Here is a 25592-nt window from a genome sequence, read left to right as displayed (position 1 = left end):
TTATGGGATTTCATTGAATCATTTCAACCTCAGGTTTATTTTATTTGTCTTTAATTGTTCTTTCACCTCTATCATTTTACTTCTTTAACACGCAAAATTGTTTCTTATAGGTTCACAACCATTTAAATATGAAGTCAGCAATTATAAGAGGGGATTCAGAAATTGTGAGTTTTTAGAATCACCTATTTTTTTCTTAATTTCTTTGACAATAAATATATAGTTTATTTTACTTGTACGTATATATTGCCATTTCTTACGTGTTAATCAACATACTTCTGATACAAACAATCTGTTTTTTTTTTGCCCCAGTTTCTTTCCCTCCGTCCACGTTGGTGCTCATTAACAATTCCAGGCAGCAGAGTACCATCGTGGTTTTATAATCAAAACTACTTTTGCGCGAAAGAATTCTGGAGGTGTCCAAATAATGTGTCGTTCATAATAAATATATCCCCTGATTATTGTGGTTCACGTGAATGGTGGGGCATAGCCATATGCTTAGTCATAGAACACGATCTCGCATTTGGAAATGGGTCGGATGGAATTTCTTGGAGTTGCAGATTTCCTAATGATGAATTTCCAAACTCGCATTGTTGGCAGAGTATTTATCTACATCCGGCTATGACTCCTCTGCTTTATATAAAATATATTCCTTATTCCTCTTTGGTTGTCAATGGACTTCAAATGGTATTTTTCTCTAAGAATGCAATGGAAAACAAGTCACCAAGGGTGAAAATAAGCAAGTGTGGGTGGCGAGCGGTGTGTAAAGAAGATGTTGAAGCATGGCGAAGAACAGGGGACGAAGGTTGTAGTATCATCAATAACTACGTGAAGATTGATCCAGACATCAACAGTGGAGGTTATAGTCCCCGGCCGAGACCTGATGATGGTATTGTAGAAGTGGATGGCGCCTATTCTCATTCAGATGACAAAGCAGCTTGTGGAGGCGTTCTTAAAGATGGCAACAATTGTATGAAGGAGGCTTTTCTTCTAAAATTAAGTGGCGGAGATACCCTCACAACCAAACTATGGGGTTGCTTGATGGGTCTCAAAAGAGCTTGGGACGCTGGTATTGGAGATGTTATCTTGAGAAGCGACTCCGCTGAGACTGTTCGATTGATCAAATTTGAAGTCCCTGAGACGCACAAGGATATTGCTCTCATCATGGAAATCAAAGGGATGCTAGAGTGGGATTGGTTTGTGGATATCCACGTCTTTCACAGACACGGCAATGGCATTGCTCATTTACTTGCTGAAAGAGCACTTAATGGGGCAATGGGTCTGCAAATCCTGGGCCCTGAGACAATGATGGAAATATTACAGGCCACTGATGTTACACGAACTGAAGTTGAGAAAGACGGAGGTTATACTCAATGCTCCAGACATCATGATCAGTTCGTTGTTGAAGAAGATGAGTCCATACTCCCAAGGTATGTAGATCAACCCTTCTGGTTTTAGATCAAAATTTATATTTTGTATTAATGCATGCTTGATGGATATTTAAAGTTTTGGTTGATACATTAATTTAAAATAATCTTTCAATTCTTATAAATATTATATCCTCTTCATTACTTCCTTTCCATAGGGGCTGTTCGTTTTATATTATTGGCCGGGTTTATTTTCATTTCTTAAAAAATTTTCTTATTTTTTGCATTTTACTTGTATGACACGTATATGGTTTCAACGTTCCATCAAAGGTCAAACTAGATTTTATGCGTTCCCTTAATTTTTCATTCTCACTTCATAAGTTGAAGAAGATTTTACGCAGTCATTTGTATGTGGTAAGGATCACAGAAAAGGGTTTAGAAGGAAATAATAATAAATATACGATCCAATCACTATAGGTCAACTATATATTAGGCATGTTCAATATTCTTGTTTTGATGTAACTGAACCAACTTGAAATATCATTTTACAATATATATATATATATATTATAATTCAGTACTGTTTAAATTAAGCAATTATGAGTGGCACGTTTTCTGCAGATCAAAAGTTAAAAGATGGCAAAAATCAAGAGATGAATCTAATATTGATTTAGAAGGCTGTAGCCATTGGGAGTGGATGTAACTTTTGGCATTCCCCTGAGCGTCTATTTCAGAATTGGTGCTAAGGTATGCTTTAGATTTTTTTTTTACATCAAGGTGCATGTATCCATCGATACTAGTTATAAAATTGTCATAGAAAGCTCTTTTTTGGTCATTGTAAAAAGTTTGTTTTTGCATCAGTATCATCAGCTCTAGGTACATATTTTCGAATCATTTTACAAAATTAAAGCAAGTAGACTTCCAAAACTCTTCCAAAATCTCTCCAGTTTCGATTAAATTCGTTACTATTAGGCTTATTGAAATATAAAATAACTTGGGATAGACAACATGTATGCTTCATAATTTTTACTTGGCTGAAAAATTGATCTTCCCTTGAGTTCATTTATAGGTTTTGTGTATACAAGTTGGCGAAATCTCATCTTAGAGGCATTCAAGAAGCAAGAGCTAGATACAAGGAGCAATTCTTCAAAAACCATCTCCTTGCTGAAGGACGGATGTAAAATCAATGAGGCCCATACAGATATAGCAAATAGGTATGTGGAAGTCTTGCATATTTCTACTTACACTTCATTAGTTTAGGCTTTTCACTTTTGTTATGTTCTTTTTATGCTGTTTTGTTTTCCTCATGCATCCAAAACCCGGGGGGGGGGGGACAACAAAATTGGTACATATATAAGCTTCTCATTATGGCTTAATATATCTATAAGATTAGTACAGTTTCTACAAGAATTTCTCCACAGCCCTACGCCCTCTTGCACCGTTCCCTCCCCTCTGAAAAACCCCAACCAAACAAAAGGTTACGAGAGGATGTATTTCAAACTCTTATCTGCAGAAATTGGACCAAAATCATTTAAGACGAATTGCCTGGGGGGATATCCTTGGGCTTTTTTTCTCTTGGGACAATTATAGTGAGATTCTTTAAAAAAAAAATTACAAAAAAAGTCCCGGTGAACAGGAACGGGACAGGGATTTTGTCCCGTGTCCCGTCCCGTCCCGGGACGTCCCGCTTCCCCCTTTTTTTTTTTAAAAAAAAGATATCATAATTTTTTATATGAATTTTTTTATGTTATAATACTTATTTTTTATTGGGCTTTTAAAGATAAAAACATTATAAAAAAAATATTATGTAGAAAGCTTAATTATATAGCATAAAAAAAGTGTAAAAATAATACTGTAAAAAAATATCATTAAAAAAACACTATATAATGACTTTATGAATTATTTTATTGAGGAAGGAGATTTTATTGAGATAATACTACAACTTAAGAGCTACAAATCACCATAAAAATAAGAGTTATTATTAATAAGTAAATTGAATAATCTAATAATAATTTTTAATAAATAATTTTTAAAAGAAAAAAAAAATCCCGGGACGGGACGGGACGGGACAGGACGACCCCGTCCCGCGTCCCGTCCCGTCCCGAACTCACCGGGACCGGGACAGAACGACCGGGACGGGACAAATTGAACACCCCTAGCTTCCATATATCCCCCATCTCATGACATATACATATATATATCTATAAAATGCTCTCATAAGTTTATACATGTGTGTTTTTACTTCGTACTTTCAACTATTGGACAAAAATTCAGAATAATAAATAATAGATAATTCTATTTCTATCGTAATTTTTATTTTTTTATTAATTGAACCCTTCAAAAGAGATAAAATTGGCAAATAAGAAACAAAATTCATTAAGAATCCATTTTTTTCCTTCTTCTTCTTCTGGTACGGAATATACACATCAATTTTCATGGATCATATATACTTTTCATTCCATTTCCAGTTCCTATGTTAATAGAAGTGTGACTTCTCTTTTGTCTCACAGTAAATAAAAAGAAATTCACGGTATGTAGGCTTTTCTTAGTGGTTTTTTTTTTCCCCTCGTGAGCACCTTGGTATCCAGCCCGAACAGTCGACCCTCGCAAGCCATATAGGGGGCAACCCTCCCAAGCCAGCAGCTCCATTCACAACCCTCAATGTTGTTTAAGGGACTTAGAGGGTATTTGGACAAAAACAAAACCATGGTTTTAAAAATACTTTTACGGTATACGAAATAAATATGTGAGGAGTTTACCTCTATTTATAAAAAAGTGCTTTTGAAAAGTGTTTTTGGGGTTACCCCTTAGTACCTCATCCGGCTAGACTAATTGGACATCGATTTTTCCTAGTATTTTATTATTAAGTATAATTATAATATTTTTCGGTGGACTTGCGTATTCATCAAATCAATAACAGTTTTAAAGGTCAAAGGATCAATTATACTTTAAACAACAAATACAGGGAGTTAGAAACAAAGATACAAGCATAAAAGACAATATTGCTTCATACATCAAGCCCAACACCACTGTAGAGAACAACCTGAACGACAAACACTCAATAAAGAACAGAGCGAAAAGAGTTTTTTTTAAAAAAAAAACTTCATTCATTTAATCCGATAGGTTCCAAGCTAAATCAGGGTCTTACATACAAACCTGTTCCATATCCAAAACACAAAGAAAAACTAACTACTCCCCTGGCCCTTAATGTAAAACATAATTAGCTTATTTGAGTAGATTAAGGATGTTAGTTAAATTAGTTAATATGATATGTTTTTTTTAAACACTCTAATTGTCTTCCTTAATTTCCTCCCTCCCTCTCCTACTTGAATATTGTTGAGAAAATATCAATAAGGTTAATTTGAAAAAAATTAATATACATGTGAAATAGGTCTTATATATAAACGAGGAGTACAATCATCCCAATAAAGTATTGAACTTTTTCTAATCCTAGTCACTATGTACACTGTTTAGTGTTTCTAAAGCCCTCAAACTGAGACTTCAAAATATATTTTTTAAGTCCCAAGTTAAAATTTCTAAAAGCGGATCATAAGTATCAACTTAACTCTGATATCATCCAATAAGCAATTTTTCCAAACAATATTTTCATAACTTCCTTGTTTGTATTGATTCATGTTTGAGACTTGAAAAGAATCTCCTTTATTGGTTTTCATAATTCCACCAAGATCATCTTTTATTTTGATGCCATTGGATGCTGGCCTCAATAAATTTTCTACATCCAATTAAAAAAAAAATCCACTATTAAAATGTGCTGGGATGTTGCCATTTAATTACATAGAGTTCATGTGAGGTGATACATTGGGATCGGAGTATACAAGAAGGAGTATACAAGAATTCCTCCTCAAGAATAAAAAAGGTCTTGCAAAGGAGCAGACAGCAACGCGGTTTATGAACACGTTAAGAATAGGCTTGAGCTGACTTCAAAAGCTTCATTGTCAAAACTATACAACTTTGTGCCTAACTCCGTCATGGCTGCCACCGTCTGTTCAAGTTTAGTTTAAATTCTATTATTCTGTTTCGTTTTTTGAAATGGATTTAGCTCTTCAAGCATTAAATTCTATTATTCTGTTTTGTTTTTTGAAATGGATTTAGCTCTTCAAGCATTAATTTTGTGATTATGCTTTCTTTGAATGCGAAACTTTCGCTTTGAACTATAAATAGACTGCGAGGAATAGAGACATGTAGTTATCAATTCATCAACCAACCTGGGATCTATTTTCTTCCTTGCCAATTCTGTTAGATCTCTCTTTACTATCTTTGAAATTATCTGGAACTTTATAATCTACGTACGAATGCGATTTTTGTTCTATCTAAAGGTTTTGGTTTCGTAAAGCAAACTGCTAATATCTCCGCGGACTAAGTCATCTGTGTAATATCCAAATTTTATGGATTCAAGTAAAGCATGATGAACGAGAAAATTCTTAGAGAAATTATTGAAATCAAGACCCCTAAAATATGGTCTAAATAATTATAAAGTTAATTTCAGGAATTTAGGACCTATTTTTTTGGAAAATTCAAGGAAATGGATTTAGTTCTTCAAGCGTTAACTTTGTAATTATGGTTTGTTTGAGTACGAAACGTTTCCTTTGAACAAAATTAATTTTTTTTGCCAAAAAGAGTAAATTTTATTAATAAAAAAAACAGGAAGTACAAACACGAATAGCCAAGAAGGCCAACAAGACAAGAAAAGACTCAAACCTGAAATACAACCTAGGAAAAGCAGAAAAATACAAACACCAATTCAAAAGAAAAAACACAAGGAAAAAAAACAGAACAACAAAACTATTAGCCAATTCCAGTTCTATCCCAAGAGAAACCACAAATCACCTCAAAAGTCATGCCTCAAAATTGAACACAGAGAGGGTGGTGGTTCAAAGAACCATCCTTCCGGTACCATTCCTCTCCTTACATCAGCTATAAGGCAATCCGCAGCTTTATTACCATCCCGAGCAACCTGAGAGATAGACCAATTCTGTTTAGACTTCAACAAATCTAGACAAATATGAAGAATATCCCTGCTTCCCCATTCACAACCTTCCAAAACACCTTTCTTCATTCTGCAGAAAAGTTGTTGGCAATCTGTCTCCACCTCCACACACCTCCACTTTTCCAACTCTTTACACTCCAAAGCTACTAGTAGTGCCAAAGCTTCACTCATGAAAGCAGAACCAGCATCTACCTTCATCCCCATACCTCCAACAGACCCCCCATACTCATCTCTTCCCACCAAACCCACTACTGCCGTTTTGCTTTTGCTACAAAAAGAACAATCAATATTGATCTTTATAGCACCAGCATTTAGACAAACCCGCTGTAAATTTCTTATATCAGAAGCAACATGACCAGCTCCCTTTTTCTTCTTTTCTAAGGAATCCCAGAAGTCCCTAACCATTCTCAAAGCAGTAGTCACACACTAAAAAGCATTAAGCTCTTTATGCTCAAAGATAAATTTACAGTGAGCTTTCCAAATTTTCCAACACAGAGAGACAAATAAAGCCACTTCAATATCACTCGGACCCCCTACCTCTTTTCACCATTCTTCTAACCATTTGTCAAGTCTAAATACACCATTCCCCACAAACCTCATAGTGAGTGGACATCTGAACCAAACATGTGCAATCCAAGAATAGAAGAAAAGCATATGTTCAATGGTTTCCTCCTACATTCCACAGATACCACACACTGGAGAAGTTGGACATTTTCTTCTAAACAAAGCCTCCCTAGTAGCCAGAGCACCAGAAATTGCCCTCCACAGAAAATGATTGATCTTTGGAGGCATTTTAACATTCCAAATTCCTTCCCAAATTCGTTTAGGAGTTCTATAAGAGCTACTAGGATCCTTACATATAAGACCTACCTCTCTCTCCTTTATCGCCTTATAGCCTAGTTTCACTACATAACAGCCATCTTTGCTTCACAACCACATCATCATATCTTCCAAATTAGACCTTGGAAGTTTGACTCTTTTAATTCTTCCAATATCTTCCTCATCCAAAATATTCCCATAATTCTCCAGTGTCCATCTACCATCTCTGATAAGATCACTAACTATTAAATTTTTCATATCATCAGTCAATACCCTGGTTTTAAAGAGTATACAGGTCCATTTGTCAGCCAATCATCACTGAATACTCTCACTTTCCCACCATTGACTATTTTCCAACACAGATCTTCTTTTAACACTTCTCTTCCTTCTAAAATACTAGTCCAAGCCCATGATGCTTTACTTCCCTTCCTAGCCTTCAGAAAGTCAGACTTAGGGAAATAAACACCCTTCAAAATCCTACACCACAAATCATCAAGATTTTGAATCAGCCTCCAAGCTGTCTTAGCAAGCAGAGCTTTGTTGAAAACCTCTAGATCTCTGAAGCCCATACCCCCTGGCTTTTTGCCTTACTTAAAGCTTGCCAAGACTTCTAGTGTATTCTTCCCTCTCATTTTTTTTTGATGCCACCAGAAATTAGAGACCATGCTGTCTAAATCAGCACAAACTTTCCTTGGAAATTTGAAACAGGACATAGGAAGATAGGTATTGTGTTAACCATTGCTTTAATCAACATTTCCCTTCTAGCAAAGGTCAAATTCCACCTCTGCAGTTTTAGATTCATCTTCCCTTTGACAAAGTTTAGTGCCTCAACCTTAAACTTTCCCCATAGTAAAGGTAAGCCTAAGTATTTTCCTAGGCTCTCATTAGCTTTAATTCCCATAATATCGTAAATCTCATTCTTCCGTACATCATTAGTATTTTTTAAGGAAAAAAAATACCGGACTTCTCATAATTCACAGCCTGACCTGAAGCCATACAATACACATCAACAATTCTCTTTAGACATGATAATTAGTCTTATTTGCATTAATAAAGAATAATGCATCATCAGCAAAAAAACAATGAGAAAGGATAGGACATTTACTTGCTAGTTTGATCCCCTTCAGCTTCTTATTTGTCACATACCACTGAATCATTAAGGAAAAGACATCCGCTGCTATGATAAAAAGATAAGGAGAAAGGGGATCTCCTTGTCTTATGCCTCTTTCCATCTTCAAACCAGCAATCTTCTTGCTGCCAACCATAAGACTCAAACTTGCTGAAGTTACACAATCCATTATCCAAGTAATCCATCTTTCACTAAATCCCACTCTTCTCATTACTTCTTCAGTAAAATTCCACTCTAGCCTATCATAGGCCTTATTCATGTAAATCTTCACTGCCATCTCAATCTTTCTACCCTTTTTCTTATTTTTTAAGTAATGAAAAGCCTCATGAGCTATGAGGATATTGTCTTGAATAAGCCTTTCTGCTACAAATGCACGTTGATTCTTAGTAATCACTCTTTTCAACAACATCTTCAACCTATTTGCCAAAATTTTTGAAATAATCTTGTAGGTGGAACTACATAGGCCTATTGGTCTGAATTGTCCCACTGACAAACTCAATTATTTTTATATATTTTGGTATCTTTTATATGAGTTTTGTCAGCTTAATTGGTCCATTTTTGCCTTAATTGATTTAATTTATTTTATTTTGAATTATTATTTTATAGGGGCAAAATTGTCATATTTTGGTTTAATTGTGACTAATTGATTTTGAGGACAATTAATGCTACCTTATCTTTGAATTTTTGCTTGCAGGTTTTTGGAAGATTTTGAAAATTAAAAAAAAAAAAAAAAAAAAAAAATAAAATAATAAAAGGGGGGAGCAAAACGCTGCGTTTTGCTCCACCCCTAATATCTAATATAACCATCTTCATATTGGACCGGAGCGAACACACAAAGCGGGCTGGAGGAGAACACACAGACGGCGGCTGGACCAGGCGCGAGTGAGAGAGTGAGGAGTCGACGGCGAAACCATCCATCTCTTCTTCCTTTGACCGAAATCCGTCATCATCATCGACTTCGTCTTCTTCCTTTCTCAGCGCGACCACAGCGAAACAGAGGCGGGCAACACACACGACGCTGAAGCGAGCTGGACGGCGGCTGGGAGAGGGAGAAAACGAAGTGACGGCAGACGCAGACCAGGGGAGCTGACGGTTTTCTACACTCTTCCTTCGATATCCTCCATGGAAGTTTGCAATAGAGAATTGCTGGTGGCGTCGAATCTCATGGCAAACCGAGGCTAGCTTCACAATTCTCTAATTCAACAATAATGGCAGGAGCTTAGATCATCAAAGGGGAGTCTTAGTTGCTTTAATTTCCTACTCAATAATTGTTTAACAATTCCTAAGTCTTAGGATAGTTTTTCTGATTGTTGAGATAATTGTATTGCTTAATCTGATTATATTTGGGGATTATTGTGACTGAATTATTGCTTAGTATTTGACATTGGGCTGTTTATAGTTTTGATCTCAATTATAATGTTGTGGTTATGACATTTGTATTGATTTTAGAATTAATATATTGTGATTTTCTAAGGTGGCTTAGAATTTTGGATCATATAGTCTCTTGCTAGCTTTGATTCTGTTATTTTGGATTTAAGAGTTCTAATTAAGCATTGGTTTTTAGCATCCTTAATCCCATTTTACTATTCTGGTTGCAGTTAGTAAGTTGGGATTTTAGGAAGATATTTTGTGGCAACTCGAGGTGGCTCGGTTGTTGGATCAAAAGCTTAATTATAATTCTTAATTCATTGTTTTTAACTCCCACATCTTTTAGAGTGATGATTGCCTGCGTTGTTGAATTGGAGGATTGATTTTTATCAGTGTTATTTGTGTGTCTCATTTTCATTTCTTTAATCTCCATTCATTTTAATCACTTTTATATAAAAACAAAAAAAAGTATTTTAATTTCAATTTGATTCGTAGTATTTAATTAACAGCTTTTCAAAATCAAAATTCTCTTTTTATAGTTTAGGTTACTTGCATTCAATTGCTAGGATTTAATTTTGTTTTCGGCTCCTCAAAGTAAAACGACTCGAGTTGTGCACTATATTGCATTAATTCGGTTAATTTTTTGGAGTAACCCCAAAGTGACAATCAAAGGGAAGTACAACTTCACCCACCTTTTCAGCTTGCTCAACCTTGGGAATCAGAACTATATTTGTGCGATTCAAGGGTTTCAAATCAGCGTGGTTCTAAAAAAAAATCCATTACCATCTCCAAAACTTCCCCCCTTACCTCCCCCCAAGCTGCATGATAAAACATACCTGAATACCCATCAAGTCCAAGGGCTATAGCCCCATTCAATTCAAACACTGCTTGCTTCACTTCCTCCACGGTAATGGTTCTTACCAGCAACACATTATCATCCACTATGATAACCTTCTTAACAAAGCCAAGTGCCTCTGACATATCTCTATTCCCAACAGAAGCAAACAGTTCATTATAAAAATTGCAGAAAGCCTCATTAATTTCCACCTCCTTCTCTAACCAAATATCATTCACCCCTTTCAATCTCACCACCTTATTTCTACCTCTTCTTTGAATGGTACTTGAGTGAAAAAAACTTCGTATTTCTATCCCCATACATAAGCCAATTCACCCTAGAGCGTTGCCACCAGTACTTCTCCTCCCTTTCCCAAGCTTCTTAAATTTCTTTCAAGAGTTTATCAGCTGCTACTCTTTTTTCAACTCTTGCAGGGCCTTCATTACACTTTTCTAATTGTGCAGTAAGCCTTTCAACTAATCTTCTTGCATTTGGAAAATTTTTCCTAGCCCAATCACTTTAGATTTTTCTGCAGTTTTTGAGCTTTGCTATCAATTCTTCAATTTTGGTGCCTTCCTCAAAATCATCCAAGTACCAACCTTTCTTTACCATTTGAAGAAATTCTTCATGCTCAATCCAAGTTGCTTCAAAATGAAAGTCCCTCACAGATTTCCCATATTTGAAGTCAAAATCAATCAGCACCAAGTGATGGTCAGATCCTGTAGGCATAATGTGACTTACTGGAACATTCTAAAAGCTGCCACGGAAATCAACATTAGATACTGCTCTATCTAACCTTTCTTTCACATTTTCTTCCCCCAATCTCCTATTGCTCCAAGTGAACTTTGGACCTTGAAAGCCAAGATCCATAAGATGACAGTCACTTAGAGCATTTTGGAAGTTAAGTACCCTTCTAATGTCAACAGGCAGCTTACCAATCTTCTCATTGCTGGCCAGAACATCATTGAAGTAACCACAACATAATCAAGCATAATTAGTCCCAGCTGCAATATGTCTAAGCTTGTTCCACACACATTTTTTTTTTCTTCTGAAGGTGCCCCATAGATAAAAGTAACATATTTGGGCATCTTGTCACTAGCAGAAAATATAGTAGTATGGATTATATTCTCTGAATAAAACCAAATATTCACTGTCACCTCTTTGGTCCACCAGAGAGCTAAAACCCCACAGCTATTGTTAGGAGGAACATAGAATTCTTCTTCCATAACACATCCACTTCTCAACTTTTTCAATCTCCTATTATTGATTCTTGTTTCCATTAGGTAGATAATCAAGGGTTCGTTCTTGAAATATTCCTCCCTCAACTTTCTTACTATCAAGGCTCCACCTAAACCTTGACAATTCCACAATAATAGCTTCATTGCTCCTTGGTGGCTGTTTGAGGCCAACCACCAAGACCTTCAGCATTATCAATAGTAGAACAAATCCTTTCTGCAACAAAGTTCAACAAATCACCTCCAAAATTCTTCTTACTACACTCCCCTTTCTCCTTTAACTCAACACACCTTCTACTTCCTCCCTTCCTCAGGTCCCTCGAAATACTACCAAAGGGTTTTCTTCCAGGTCGCTTTCTCACTACATTCTCTACAAGTACAGGTCCATTTTTAACCGGAGAATCATCAACAGACAGCTTCCTTCTTTTATCAATTCTCTCAGACTCCACTACCTCCAATCCTCTTTTCAAGCCAATGCTACTCAAATTTTTTGTAACTTCTTCAATTGGAGAAATATTTCCATAGACTACTAAAGCTCTCGACAAGTCCTCTTTAGCTTCAGTTATATTTTCCACTTTATTTGTGACATCAGAAAGAATCACAGATTCATTAATCTCCTTCCCCTTTCTACTCCCCTTATTTCCTCCTGCTTCCTTATTATTTTCAATGCTATGTTCAGAAGAAACACACTTACTTCTATCTTTAATCACTATCTTCTTCTTCTCTGCATCTTCCTTTCTGTTGGTAATAGCAAGAACTTGTGCATTCTTCTTGCTCTGCACTTTTATTTCTTCCTTCTTGCTTACCTCCTTATCCAGTATCTGATTCACTATACTTTTTTCCTTTTTTAACTTCCAATAATCCTCATCATATTCTTCCCAATCTTCACTACAGCAAACCACTTCATTTTTAATGAAACGAGCAGCCTGTACGCTTAGCCAACTCCCATATCCCACTTCCTCCTCTTCATTTTTGTTATTACGTTTCTCACAAATTCATTGGTCATGTCCCAATCTTCCACAGCAAAAGCAAAAGTTCTGTAGTCTTTCATATTTTGCCTTTATCCAGATCAGTTCTTTTCCATCAGGTCTAGGCATCCACATTCCTGTTATCAAAAGTCTCCTCAAATACACCAAAACTCTGACTCTCAAAAAGCTACGGGTCAAGAGTTCATCTCTTAGCCGATTCTCAACCATAACAACCTTTCCAATCATAGATCCAAGGGTGATCGCATTATCCAGATCCATAGCCTCCAAAGAAAGATCGTGAAACTGAATCCAGAAAGGACAGACGCTAAAATCCACCTCTCTGTACACCATATACTCCTTCCATGATTGAATATTTAGCAATACACCTTGCATTGACCACGGTCTTCCCCTCAAAATTCTGCTATAATCCTCTTTTTTTCAAAATTCAAAAACAAAGATGTTTCGATCCACATCAATTATCTTCATATGCTCTGTCTTATCTAGATTCCATCCCTTACGAATCATCTGGATCAAGGTAATTTTATTCAAATTCTTCTCTGTCATCAAACGACCGATCAGAGCTCCTCTATGTTTCTTTCTCTGATCACTTTTCCTCCATACAAGATTAGCCTCTAATCGCTGATGGTTACTGCCTTTGCCTCCATTCTCTACACTCGTCATTTCCTTCGAATCGCCAAAATCCGCACGTACACTCTTTCAACCCTGCCACAGTAGGCGATGGAGCTCTTTCAGACTACCACTCCAAGTACCTCCAAACTTCTATCCTCACTATTCCTCTGTTACAATGAGTAACAAAGGAATCACTCTTTCTTCACTTCGTCGTAGTGGGCAACGAAGCTCTCTCAGATTACCTCTCTCACCATCACACCATACGACGGAAACAGGATTCACAGAAGAAATCGGTGATAACTGCCGTAACAAACTCTCACGTGGAGAGAGAAAAGCTCCCACTCAAGAGAGAGAAGTTCCCTGGTAGTCAAGGAAGATATGAACAATAATTAAATAGACCGTAAGGAATATAGACATAGATTTATCAATTCAATCTTCCTGTGATCGATTTTCTTCCTTGCCAATTCTTTTAGATCTCTATTTACTATCTCTGAAATTTTCAGGAACTTTTGAATCTGGGAATGACATTTCTGTTCTATCTAAAAGTTTTGGTTTGGTATAGCAACCTATTAACACCAGAGACTAATTACCCATGTGCTGTCATGTGCTGGATCAAATCATCATGCGCTTATCTCTCATCTTTTTGTTTATTTTTTTATTTTATTCATAAATAAAAATGATTATTTATGCATTATATTTGAGGATACTCGATCTGCGAGCATTTTGAGATTTTAAATTTTCGTCGTACTTTTTTTTTCCTTTTGAATATGCCCATTACCTATCTCAAGATTTAATTTGCTTTGAAACTCAAATAGACGGGAAAATACATCTTACAAATATTGGTTCACTTTCTTTCTGTTTTTGTACTTTTACTTTTGTGTTCAGATTCCAAATCCTTTGCAATGGAGCATGATGCTGATGGAGTTGGGGGCTCTTCAAGTTTTTCTGCTTCAACTAAGAGATGGAAGTATCATGTGTTCTTGAGCTTTCGAGGGGAAGATACTCGAATAAGTTTTATTGATCATTTGTATGCTGCTTTAAAACGCAAAAGGATTAAAAACTTTCAGGGATGAAGAAGAACTTGAAAGGGGAGAATCTATTAAACCAAGTTTAATACATATTTATTTACTAATTCATCCTTTGTCATACTAAATCCTTGACTTTGGCTAAAATTATTTTGAACAATTAGTGTTTTCTTATGGTTTTCCTTAATTATTTTCCTTACAAATAATTATTTGTTTAATATGTTTATCATATCGGGATAAAATATCAAGTAATTTAATTGGCATGGATATAGAAAAATCAATTGAAATTTTGAGTAATTCTTAAAGGATTGTTATTATCAAAGATTCAAAAATAAATATCAATAATTCATAATTTCTAAATTTAAAAAAAATATCATTTTATTAATAATTAATTAATAGTAGTTTTTAACTTTTGATGGTTGAAAACGTTACCGTATAGCATTAGATTTGAAATGCTAATCCGACAATGTATTTTGTTAAAAATTGCTTGAATAAAATTAAGAAAAACTATTCAAATAAAAATTTAGAGTAAAATACTTTGACTATCCTCTTAGCTTGCATCAATTATATAGACCTCCTCTCTATTTTAAAAATATACAGTTTATTATAATTAGTTGACACTGTTAGAAATATTCTAAAAAGATTTTAAAAGATACTACTCTGGTCCTAAATATAAAAATCATTTTGTAATATAAATTACACTACAAAATGGGTCTTATATTTATGATCGGAGGAGTGTTATTTTTAACTAAAATTTATATTAAAATAAATTTTATTTACTATTTTACTGCTCATTCTAATAAATTATTAAATTATATTTTTATAGTTACAAGAATTTTTAGTAAAATAGTAAATAAAATTTATTTTAATTTAAATTTTAGTATTATATCTTGTGTGGATACCCTGCCCGCTGATGTTTCTATTATATCTTGTTTTCTTCTGTGAAATACTGAAATGTGTTATTTACTGATTTGTGACGTGGGACTGTGTGGGCATGGATATATTTGAATATGTCCCGTGCCTCTCTCAAGGTTTTGCTTTGAAACTCAAATAGAACGTAAGGGATATTTACAAAAGTTGATTTCACTTTCTTCCGTATTCAGTATCCCCTCATTGATTGCTGCACTGTTTGTAGAAGCTCAAAGAAATCCATCTATATATGTATTATTCTCTCGGTTTCCGCATTGGTCAGATTCCAAATCCTTCCAATGGCGCGTGATGCTGATGCTGTTAGGCATTCTTCAAGCTCTTCTGGTTCAACTAAGAGAAGAATGTATCATGTGTTTTTGAGCTTTCGAAGGGAAGACACTAGGACCAGTTTTACTGATCATTTGTATGCTGATTTAAAACGCAAAGGATTAAAAGCTTTTAGGGATAAGGAAGAACTTGAAAGAGGAGAATCTATCAAACCAAGTTTACAAAAAGCAATTGAGGAATCTCATTGTGCAATTGTTGTGCTTAGTCCAAGTTATGCTTCTTCAACTTGGTGTTTGGATGAGCTTCAAAAGATCCTTCAGTTAAGGGAAGAGTCCAGTCTTCAAGTATTTCCAATATTTTATGGTGTAGATCCGTCTAATGTTAGGAAACAAGAGGGGAGTTTTGCGGAAGCATTGAAGAAGCATGAAGAAAGATTTCTAAAAGACAAAATGAAGGTGCAAAAGTGGAGGGATGCTTTAGAAAAAGTTGCCACTATATCTTGTTGGGACTCAAAAAACTGATAACTTCCACTTCTCTTAGTAATAACCATCTCTGTTTTTTTTTTTTTAAATTTCGGTCAAAAAATAAGGGCAAGGATATTCAAAATAAACTCTGAATTACATCAAGGTTTTTTCTTAATTTTTTAAGGGTAAGGGAACTGCTTAAAACTTCCACTAAATAGCACTATAAACTTCATTTATTTAATTTTAGACTTGTAGTTCTATTTGTTGGTAATATAGAGCTGCAGTACTATAGTGTTGATTTTTTTTGGCCAACACTATAGTATTGATTGTTGATGAAGTAGGTTTCCCAATTGAATTCAATCAATGATAGCATTTTGAATTGGTCATTTTCTTTAATATATCTAGCAGGTATGTCGAATTTTAATAAAATTACACAAATATTATGTAATTTAATCATTAAAAAAATTAATATTAATAATTTCTCTATATTTTGAAGTTTCATTTTTTATTAATTATTCATTAATAATAAATGTTAGTTTTTGATAGTTGGAAGGGTTACCATACAGCATTAGATTTGAACCTTTAATTTGACAATGTATATTGTGAAAAGTTTCCTGAATAACATGAAGAAAAACTACTCAAATTACTCTAAAAGGTCAAATATGAACCATATAACCAAAAAGGGGTTCTCAATAATGAATACTAGTAATGTGTTAATTAAATGACTTCAATATCTAAGGGTTGGCACAGTGTGTACGCGCGCGCACAATGGTGATAACTATAGTTCATAATCTCATTAGAAAATTTAGGGATTTTGCTTCTTTGTATCAAAGACTAGACTGTATTATAGCTTCTCATTCTTCGTGATTGTCTATGATTGTATCCTCTACTCCTAAAAGTTAAATTAAATTTCACGGTGAATTTAAAATCGCTACAGTTGTGGTCATGTTTTCTTTATATCTCATATTAACTATTTAGTGTTTATGCATACAATTTTAAAATTCAAATGACTCAAATGGTCATGATATTTTCATGTCCAGAAATAAAAGCCATATTTTCGTATTATGCAGGCATGAAACAGAATTCATTGAAAGCATTGCTAAGGAAGTGATGTCAAAATTACTTGATGAATCACTATCTGACCTTGGTATGTTAATTGGAATTGAACCAAAATTAGATGAATTGGAGTCAATCGTAGCAAGGGAATCGGAAGGGGTTGGATTTATAGGAATATGGGGCACAGGAGGCTTAGGTAAAACAACTCTTGCTAGAGTATTTTATGAGCGGACGTGCAAAAACTTTGAGATTCACTGCTTGATACATAATATTAGGGAGCATATGAAAAAGATGGTTTGATTTCGTTGCAAAGAAAATTTCTTTTTTCTCTAGATAAAGGATGTATGGAAGTGGGTGATTGTTATGAAGGAATGAAGTTGATAAAAAACATGTTGGGCGACAGAAAAATTCTACTTGTCCTTGATGATGTGAATGATTTAAGCCAACTTGAAAATTTGGCACCAAACCAAGGATGGTTTAGCAAAGGGAGCATAGTAATAATAACAAAAAGGGATAAGCATTTGCTATCATCACATGGAGTAACTGCTATGTATGATGTCAATTACTTGAGTGATAATGAGTCCCTTGAACTTTTCTTTCAAAAAGCTTTTAAAGGAGAGCAACATAATGAAGATTATTTGAACCTTGCTAGAACAATTATAAATATGCCAAAGGCCTTCCTTTAGCCCTCAAAGTGTTAGGTTCATTTCTTTGCAAGAGAACTATGGGGGAATGGAAGGATGCACTAGCTAAGTTCAAGAAAATTCCTCTAAATGACATTTTGAAGATGCTTAAAGTAAGTTTGGATGGATTAGACATTAATGAGAAGACTATATTTTTGGATATTGCTTGCTTTTTTAATGGGATGGCCAAAGATTGTGTCATACAGATTTTAAAAACTTTGGACAAGGATCTTCACCCAGAAATTGGAATAAATATTCTTATTGAGAAATCACTTATAATTAATCGTGAAGAGCATTTGTGGGTCCATGAAATTCTCCAAGATGTGGGAAAATATATTGTCTATCAAAAATCACATGATGATGCCGGCAAGCGTTCCAGGATATTGTCTTTGGAGGATGTCAATCATGTGCTAGAAAGAAATAAGGTGATATTCTTCCAAAGTTCTTGTACTTATGTGCTCTTTTAATATTGATATATTTCATAACTTTTTCTTACATTTTTACCTTGACTTGTTGTTTTATAGGGGACAAAAGCAATCCAGGAATAATTCTTACATTAGAAAAGTCATCTGACGTATTTTGAGATCCTGAAGCTTTCTCAAAGATGAGTAATCTCAAGTTACTTATCATTTCAGGTCACTCACATGATTTAGATTTTCAATTGAATCTTTCTTATGGACTCAAATACCTTTCCAATGGACTAAAAGTCATAGAATGGGAGGGGTTTCCATTATTTTATTTGCCAAGTCAATCTCAACTCCATGAACTTGTTGAGCTAAAAATGCGACAAAGTAAGTTAAAAGAACTCTCGGGGGAAGACAGGTAATGACAACCCTTTTCATTTAAATTGTTTGTTCATAATTTAATACTATTTCCGGTTCTTAATATAAAAACTCATTGGAGATTCAAAATACTTAATGGTCTTATGCGAGTCTGATCCATCAAAATGAATCTCAAAATACTTCAAGTACCTCTCTGCCTTAAAAATCCAATCCAGTGCATCTGATCCATCAAAATGTTAAAAATCCACCTTAATGGTCTTATGCGAGTTCTGAATAAAGTTCACTAGTTCTACAATCGGTATTCTGGAGGTTGAATCCTTAGATCTTGAAGGTGATGATTCTGGTTGTCTCAAGCTGTCTATCGACTACACTAGGGAATGTAACAGAGATTCCATAGAATCGAATCGTCGATCAATGTGGTCAAAATGCCCCTTAGCTTCTTCTACAAACTCATTTGTCCTCTTTATATCAGCTTGTAGTTCCTTCAAGCGGTTGTTCTCTGCCTTGTTCCCTAAACCTCTCAATGAAAGCACCAAATGTCACGTTAGTGAGTGCGATAAAAATCTATGCGAGAAATTAACAGCTCTGTGTTAGAAACAATCTCACCCAAGAGGGGGGTGAATTGGGTGAGTTACAAAAATTTAAGAATTAAATGCGTGCAAGTATTGAATGAAACAGAGAGTCAGAGTAAGGAGAAATTTAACCGCAGAGAAGAGACACAAGATTTATACTGGTTCGGTCTCAACCACGTGACCTACTTCCAGTCCCCAGAACACCTCTGAGTATTTCACTATCTTCCAAGATCGACAGGGCTCTTGGTGCCTCGGTACAGTAATTGAATCGCTCAATCACTCCCCCTTACTCCCGTAAGGATACAACCCCTCTCAAGAGTCCACACTCTTGAGTGTCTCTCAAGTTTTTAATGAAAGTAGTGAATGGCTCTCTTACAGAGTGAATTCAATGATAAACACTGATGCTCAGTAGTAAAGTGAAAAACAGAGTATTGAATGCGTAACTAAATAATAGCAGATGGTAGCTCCGGTATTCAATACTCTTCATTAATGCCTCTTCGCGCCTTTTATAGTTGATATCGTTAAATAGCCGTTAGACGGAAGGCTTCTAGCCGTTGTGACTTCGTTTGCGTGTTTCACTGGTTTTAACTGCTCCGCCATTAATGCGTCTGAGTTTCTGACACTGTAGGTCGCAGTCTACGTAATCCCATTGAAGAGCCGTTGCACTCGTTTTCATTAATCTGCATATTTCAAACTTAGAACAAGTGAGAATTTTGTGGTGAGTGCTTTAACCTTGAATACAGAAGGAAGGCTAATTTATCATTCAAGATTTGTGACGAGATCATTTATCAGTAACAAGAACAGAGTGTCATTCCGGTTTGGTTTGATCGAAAAGATGATCGATTACTTGATGATAGATCAAGTTATCGATAAACGGAATGAAGACTTTTCGAAATAGATCACTAAAGTTATCGATCAAGTGTTGGATCATCGGCTCCAAGAATTTTCATAGAAAGAGGAAATCATTGCATGATCGAACAAGTGATCGATCATATAATTGACCGAACAGATTATCGATAATTTAGATGTTATTAAAATGAAGCTTCAGTCATTGATGATCGAACATCTTATCGATAAATATATGATAGATAATATTATCGATAAAACATGGTTATGTAAATAATCAAAGGAAGACACATGCTATTTGAAATGATCGAACAGCTGATCGATCATTAACTATTCGAACAAGTGATCGATAATAGTGAAGAAAGAAGTTTGATCCTGTAAGGTAAGGAAAATGATTATCGATCACGTTTTGTGAAAACATGAAGTTCGGGGAATTGAATGATCGATCATTTTATCGAAAATCCAGTGATCGATAACTTGATCGAAAATTAGTTCATCATAACTTAATGCTAATATGTCAATTCTCAGACTCTTTATCGAACACGTTATGTGAAAAACTTATTTAAGCAAACAAGTTAAAATTATCGATAATGTTATCGATAATTTAGCTGTAGCAAAACTGAGTAAGAGTTAAAAAGAACATTGATTATCGATCATGTAATCGAAAATTTTGTGATCAATAAAATTATCGATCTATCAGTGAATTTGATCTCCTGCATTCAGAGAGTTAGAGCATAAAGTTCGAGTACGTAATCGATAAACAAATGATCGAAAATATGATCGATAAATTTGTAACTGAACTAATGTGCAGAACAAGTAGAGAGTGTTACCTTTTATCGAAGTCGTTATTGATGACTGATTTATCGATAACTTGATCGATAAATGCACTCGGTTTCTTATCAGTAACTCGATTGCTTACCTGATATTATCGATCAGCTTATCGATAATTTCCATACTCTTATGTGATTTTTACATTAGCGATTATCGATCCCTTTATCGATAAACTATTCATCGAATAGTTCTTCGATCAAAAAGACTACTATAGACCTGATTTACACTTGATCATTTATCTGAAATCTTAGCGATAACTGATTGTTCGATTAGTTGATCGATCAAAATACTTAACCCTGATATTCTGACTTGTTATCATCAAAACTATAATCCTAACACTCTGAATGTATATATGTATGTCAATAAGGGTGCGATTACAGAGCTTATTCAACCTCATGAGTTGAGCCACATGATACAGAATAACAGAAAGAAGAGAATGATAGAAAAATGCAGGGAGAGAGAATTACAGAGAATCTGTCAGGACGGAAATAACCAATATCATTCACTCCCCTTCCCTCTAACCACCTGTCCTTATATAACCATTTCCGTGTTCTCTAGTTCTTGAAGCTTCCAAGGCTTCTTCCATGCTCGCTGGCTCCTTCGCAGTATGTTGGGCTGCTCCACAACTCTTGGATTATCCTTATCAAAGCCTTCATTTTCCGCATCTGTTACAACCGTCTTTGTCACTATTGAGCGAATTGCATTTACATTTTTGCAAACTCCATGATGGATCACTTCCCGATGTCATGAATGAGTTATCATCATTGCAAGTTTTAAATCTAAGTGGAAACAATTTTATTGACGTACCATCTGGCCTTATTTTCAATCTTTCAAAGCTTAGGGCTATTGCCCTCGCTTATTGCCCAAGGCTTCAGTCTTGGCCACAATTTCCTTCAAATTTGTCATTTATAATTGCAAATGGTTGTTCATCAATGAAATATTGCAGAAGTTCACGGCATGATGGGATTTCATTGGATCATTTCAACCCCAGGTTTATTTTATTTGTCTTTATTTTCTTCTTACACCTTAGTCGTTTTACCTCTTTAACATGGAAAATTGTTTCTCACAGGTTCGCAACCATTTGAATATCAAGCCTGCAATTATACAATGGGACTCAAAAGTTGTAAGTTTTTAGAATCACTTGATTGTTTTTCCTTAAACTTGTACATACTACATACATGTTACAATTTCTTACGTGTTAATTATCATACTTCTAACACAAACTATCTGTTTTTTTTTTTTTTTTGGGTCCCAGCGTGAGTTCTTCTTGGAACGTACTCGCGTATTGATGATTCATGGTACCGAAGTGCCATCATGGTTTTATAACCAAAACTACTTTTGTGAGAAAGAATTCAATCATGCAAATGTGTCTTTTATAATAAGCTTGCCCACTGGTTACTGTGGTTCAAGTGAATGGCGGGGCATAGCCATATGCTTCATATTAGAACATAATTTTGCAACTGGAGCAGAGGTGGATGCAGTTTGGTGGACGTTAAGATTTCCTATTGATGAATTTCCGAAGACGTATTGTCGCACTAAGGTTTATATAGATTCGTATGGTGGTCCTCAACTTTGTATGATATATATTCGTTGTTCCTCTTTGGTTGTAAACGGACTTCAAATGGTATTCTTTGCTAAGAATGCAATTGAAAACAAGTCACCAATGTTTAGAATAAGGAAGTGTGGGTGGCGAGCAGTGTGTAAAGAAGATGTTGAAGCTTGACAAAGAGCCCGTGGGACGAAGGTTGTAGTAGCATCAATAATTACATCATCGGTGACGTTAAGAAAAATGGAGGTTATAATCACTCCCTGAGACATTATGATCGATTCGTTGTTGAAGAAGACGAGTCAACTTCCAAGGTAAATAGATCAACCCTTGTTTTGGATTAAATTTTATATTTTATATTAATGCATGCTTGATGGGTGTTTGGATTTCTCTTTGATACATTGACTTAATATAATCTTTCAATTCATTAAATATTATATTTCCCTAATTATTTCATTTCCATAGGCATTGATCAATTCATAGTATTGGGTTTGCTTTCTTGGGATTCTTTTTTTTTTTTTGACTTTTACTTGTATGACATAATTTAATTGCAACTGTCTGTCAAAGATCAAACTAGATCTTATGTATTCCCTTAATTTTTTTTTAATATTTCCATTGATTTGTGGCAGATAGTCATAAGTTGAAGGAGGTTTTACATCATTTTTATGTTTTAGCACATAATTATGCGTGATAGTTAGTTTTTTTTTACGCAATTATAAGAGAGAATTCCGATGTGAAGACATACATTATTACTTTTTTAGTATATACCCTTGTTCAAAAGAATGACTGGGCATAGCTGTGCTTAGTATTAGAAACTAATTTGGTATCACTTCGATGAAATTAATTTGCTGGACTAACATATCTCCTTAAGATGCATATTGTTGCATATTGTGACAATATTACTCTCTACGGTCTTTACTATAAAGACTTATGAACAATTTCATATAAATTTAAGAATTTAGTTAATATTAATTATTAATATTTTAAAAAAAATTAAGATTATCCTCAATGACCGAGTTCATTATTGGAGGAGGTTGGTAGGTAAAGAAACATCAAGTTCATTAAGATAAGAAACTAACACTTAAAAGACAAGATTTTAAGATATAGATGATTTAATTGCCATCGGTATCCAAATATATATATATATATATATATATTATGCATATTATATTCGTTGTTCTTGTTTTGTTTCTAATCGAACCAACTTGAAATCTCATTTAACACTATGTATTAAGTCAGTACTGTTTAAGATAAGTGTGAGTGGTGCGTCTTGCGCAGAAATGTTGAAAGATGGCAAAAATCTAGAGATGAAGTTGATATTGATTCAACGTTCCCAGTGACATTGAGAATACAGAAGGCAGCTTTGGTCACCCAAAAAAAAAAAAAAAACAGAATATAAAAGGCTGCAGCTGTTGGGAGTGGATGTCAAAACTCTTGGCATTCTCTTGAGCATCTATTTTAGATTTGGTACTAAAGTGCATTTCAAGTTTCTTGTTTTTTTTTTTTTATATCGAGCTGTATCTGTACTAGTTATAAAAGTCTTATAGAAAACATTTTTTTCATCGCTGTAAGCAGTTTGTTTTTGCATTGTCGAGTCAGTTCTAGGTACATGCTTTGTTTCTTTTAGTCAGGATTTCTTGTCACTTAAACATGTGAATATGACCCTCCATACGAAAGGGGTGATTTGTCAATTTCTTTTGGGAAAACCCAATTTCCGGTCCTTAGAGTTGAGGTCAGCTTTGGTCAAGGTTCCTGGAGTTTGTTTTTAAAGGAATTGGTCCTTCAAATTTAAAACTGTTAAGCCGTTAGTCCTGCTTCTTGAGGGTGCTGATGTGCACTAACAGTGTTAATAGTGATCATGGGCAAAAAATAATGAGTTGACAACTTGGCATTTTAATTTTAACTCAGACAACAATGTGATAAAGAAAAGAACGAAAGAAACGCAATCATGGAACGCAGAGTGGACGAGGGCCTGCAAGCAGAGGGGGTGGCTGGCAAAGAGAGGGTACAGATCGCGAAGGGCTTGGGATCGACAAAGGAGGTCGCGAGAAGGGTATAGATCTTCAAAGGAAAAGAAGGGTTGGCGATGGTAAAGAGATCCAGTACTCTTAACCTTCACCTCCTCCTCATTCATTTGTTCTCTATTCTCTCTTTTTCCATGTCAATTTTTTTTTTGTTATTTGTTTTTTCAGATTGTGTATTGCGTTTTTGTTCTCTCTCTCGTTGGGGAATTGGTTGTTGGGCATCATAGACTATGATTTTCTTGTTGATTTTAATTTCTGGGCATCATAGAGTACGATGTTGTTGGAATCAATTTTGCCTCTGGCTGTGAATAACTTTACCCATTCTGCTTATGGTTCTGCATACGACAGGAGGTCTTATTATCTGGCCTAAAAAATGGCTCGCTCACCCAGGTGTCAGGGATGGGTTGCAGGTCGATGCTTGTATATCATGTGGGAGAAGAGGAATAATGTTCTGTATGGTAAATGTCTATTAACTAATGAGGGCGTGTTGCATTGACGACTGAGACAGATGAATTGTTTGATTATATGGATTTTGATGGTAGAAGAATTAGGAACTATAAGAATGCAAGGTTGGTTCACAACAAGCAAGAATGGTTACGTCCAGTGAGGGAGGAAGACAATCTTTGCTTTCAAACCAGTTGGGTTATGAAGTGGCAGTGAAGATTTCACGTGACAAATGATCACGGGGAGGATGATGCTTTGCATGAGAATATCAGGGAATTAATGACCATGTTAATTTTTTTGATGCAGTTGGAGTTTTAATTTTTTTGATTGGTATGATATCCTTGTAATATAGGGGAGGGGCTAGTCTGAATTAGTGGGTTTTTTCAGTAGGCTATGATGTATGGCATTGGATATTAGTTTACCATTTGTTGTACTGCATTTGCCAATGCACCGATATTATTTTAATGGTAGAAATGCTATGATATGCCAGATCAGCATCAACTTTGATATATTGGTAAACATGGAGTTTTAATTTTCAATGCACTATCATCTAAGTCTGGATCATAATTTTTTTAAAAAAATAAAGGCAAAATAATATTAATGATAATAATAAGGTTCAAAGTACAATAATATAAGAACAAAAAAGCCGAATTATTAGGGCTAATAATAATATAGAGTTAAGCTATAAATTTGTAGTTTGCAATTTAAAGTGCTAAGTCTCTGGAAGTAGTTTTTGGTTTAATGTCATTCTAAAAGTTTTCAAATT

General features: G+C 34.9%; 1 protein-coding gene and 2 long non-coding RNA genes across 5 annotated transcripts; all 3 read left to right on the top strand.

Annotated features, from left to right (window-relative positions):
- Positions 1–1259: 1259 nt before the first annotated feature.
- On the top strand, positions 1260–24790 carry LOC114729790 (uncharacterized). 3 transcript variants are annotated; one of them, XR_003738774.1, is made up of 6 exons: positions 1260–1427; positions 1986–2111; positions 2434–2578; positions 23637–23825; positions 24267–24447; positions 24731–24790. It is a non-coding gene; the product is annotated as an uncharacterized LOC114729790 (long non-coding RNA). The 3 variants fall into 3 exon arrangements; XR_003738773.1 differs by having other exon boundaries at positions 24551–24781; XR_003738772.1 differs by lacking the exon at positions 24731–24790 and having other exon boundaries at positions 24267–24533.
- Positions 17777–18364, top strand: LOC114729789 (TMV resistance protein N-like). The gene is made up of 2 exons (XM_028916829.1): positions 17777–18206; positions 18306–18364. The coding sequence occupies exons 1-2, from the start codon at positions 17823–17825 to the stop codon at positions 18327–18329; spliced, it is 408 nt and encodes a 135-aa protein (XP_028772662.1). The 5' UTR covers positions 17777–17822; the 3' UTR covers positions 18330–18364.
- LOC114729791 (uncharacterized) lies at positions 21532–22163 on the top strand. The gene is made up of 3 exons (XR_003738775.1): positions 21532–21803; positions 21882–21935; positions 22068–22163. It is a non-coding gene; the product is annotated as an uncharacterized LOC114729791 (long non-coding RNA).
- Positions 24791–25592: the final 802 nt, after the last annotated feature.

Source organism: Neltuma alba, unplaced genomic scaffold, assembly GCF_004799145.2.
Source record: "Neltuma alba isolate B1F8T4 unplaced genomic scaffold, ASM479914v2 tig00012680_pilon, whole genome shotgun sequence".
Lineage (NCBI taxonomy): Eukaryota > Viridiplantae > Streptophyta > Magnoliopsida > Fabales > Fabaceae > Neltuma > Neltuma alba.
Note: the sequence above shows the minus strand (reverse complement) of the source record. Positions and strands in the feature narration are given on the sequence as shown.

Excerpts from the sequence above, each read along its gene's own strand:
- LOC114729789 (XM_028916829.1), top strand. The coding sequence starts at position 17,823 with ATGGGGGAATGGAAGGATGCACTAGCTAAGTTCAAGAAAATTCCTCTA. Across the intron at positions 18,207-18,305 it reads ATGTGCTAGAAAGAAATAAG|GGGACAAAAGCAATCCAGGA; the intron begins GTGATATTCTTC and ends GTTGTTTTATAG.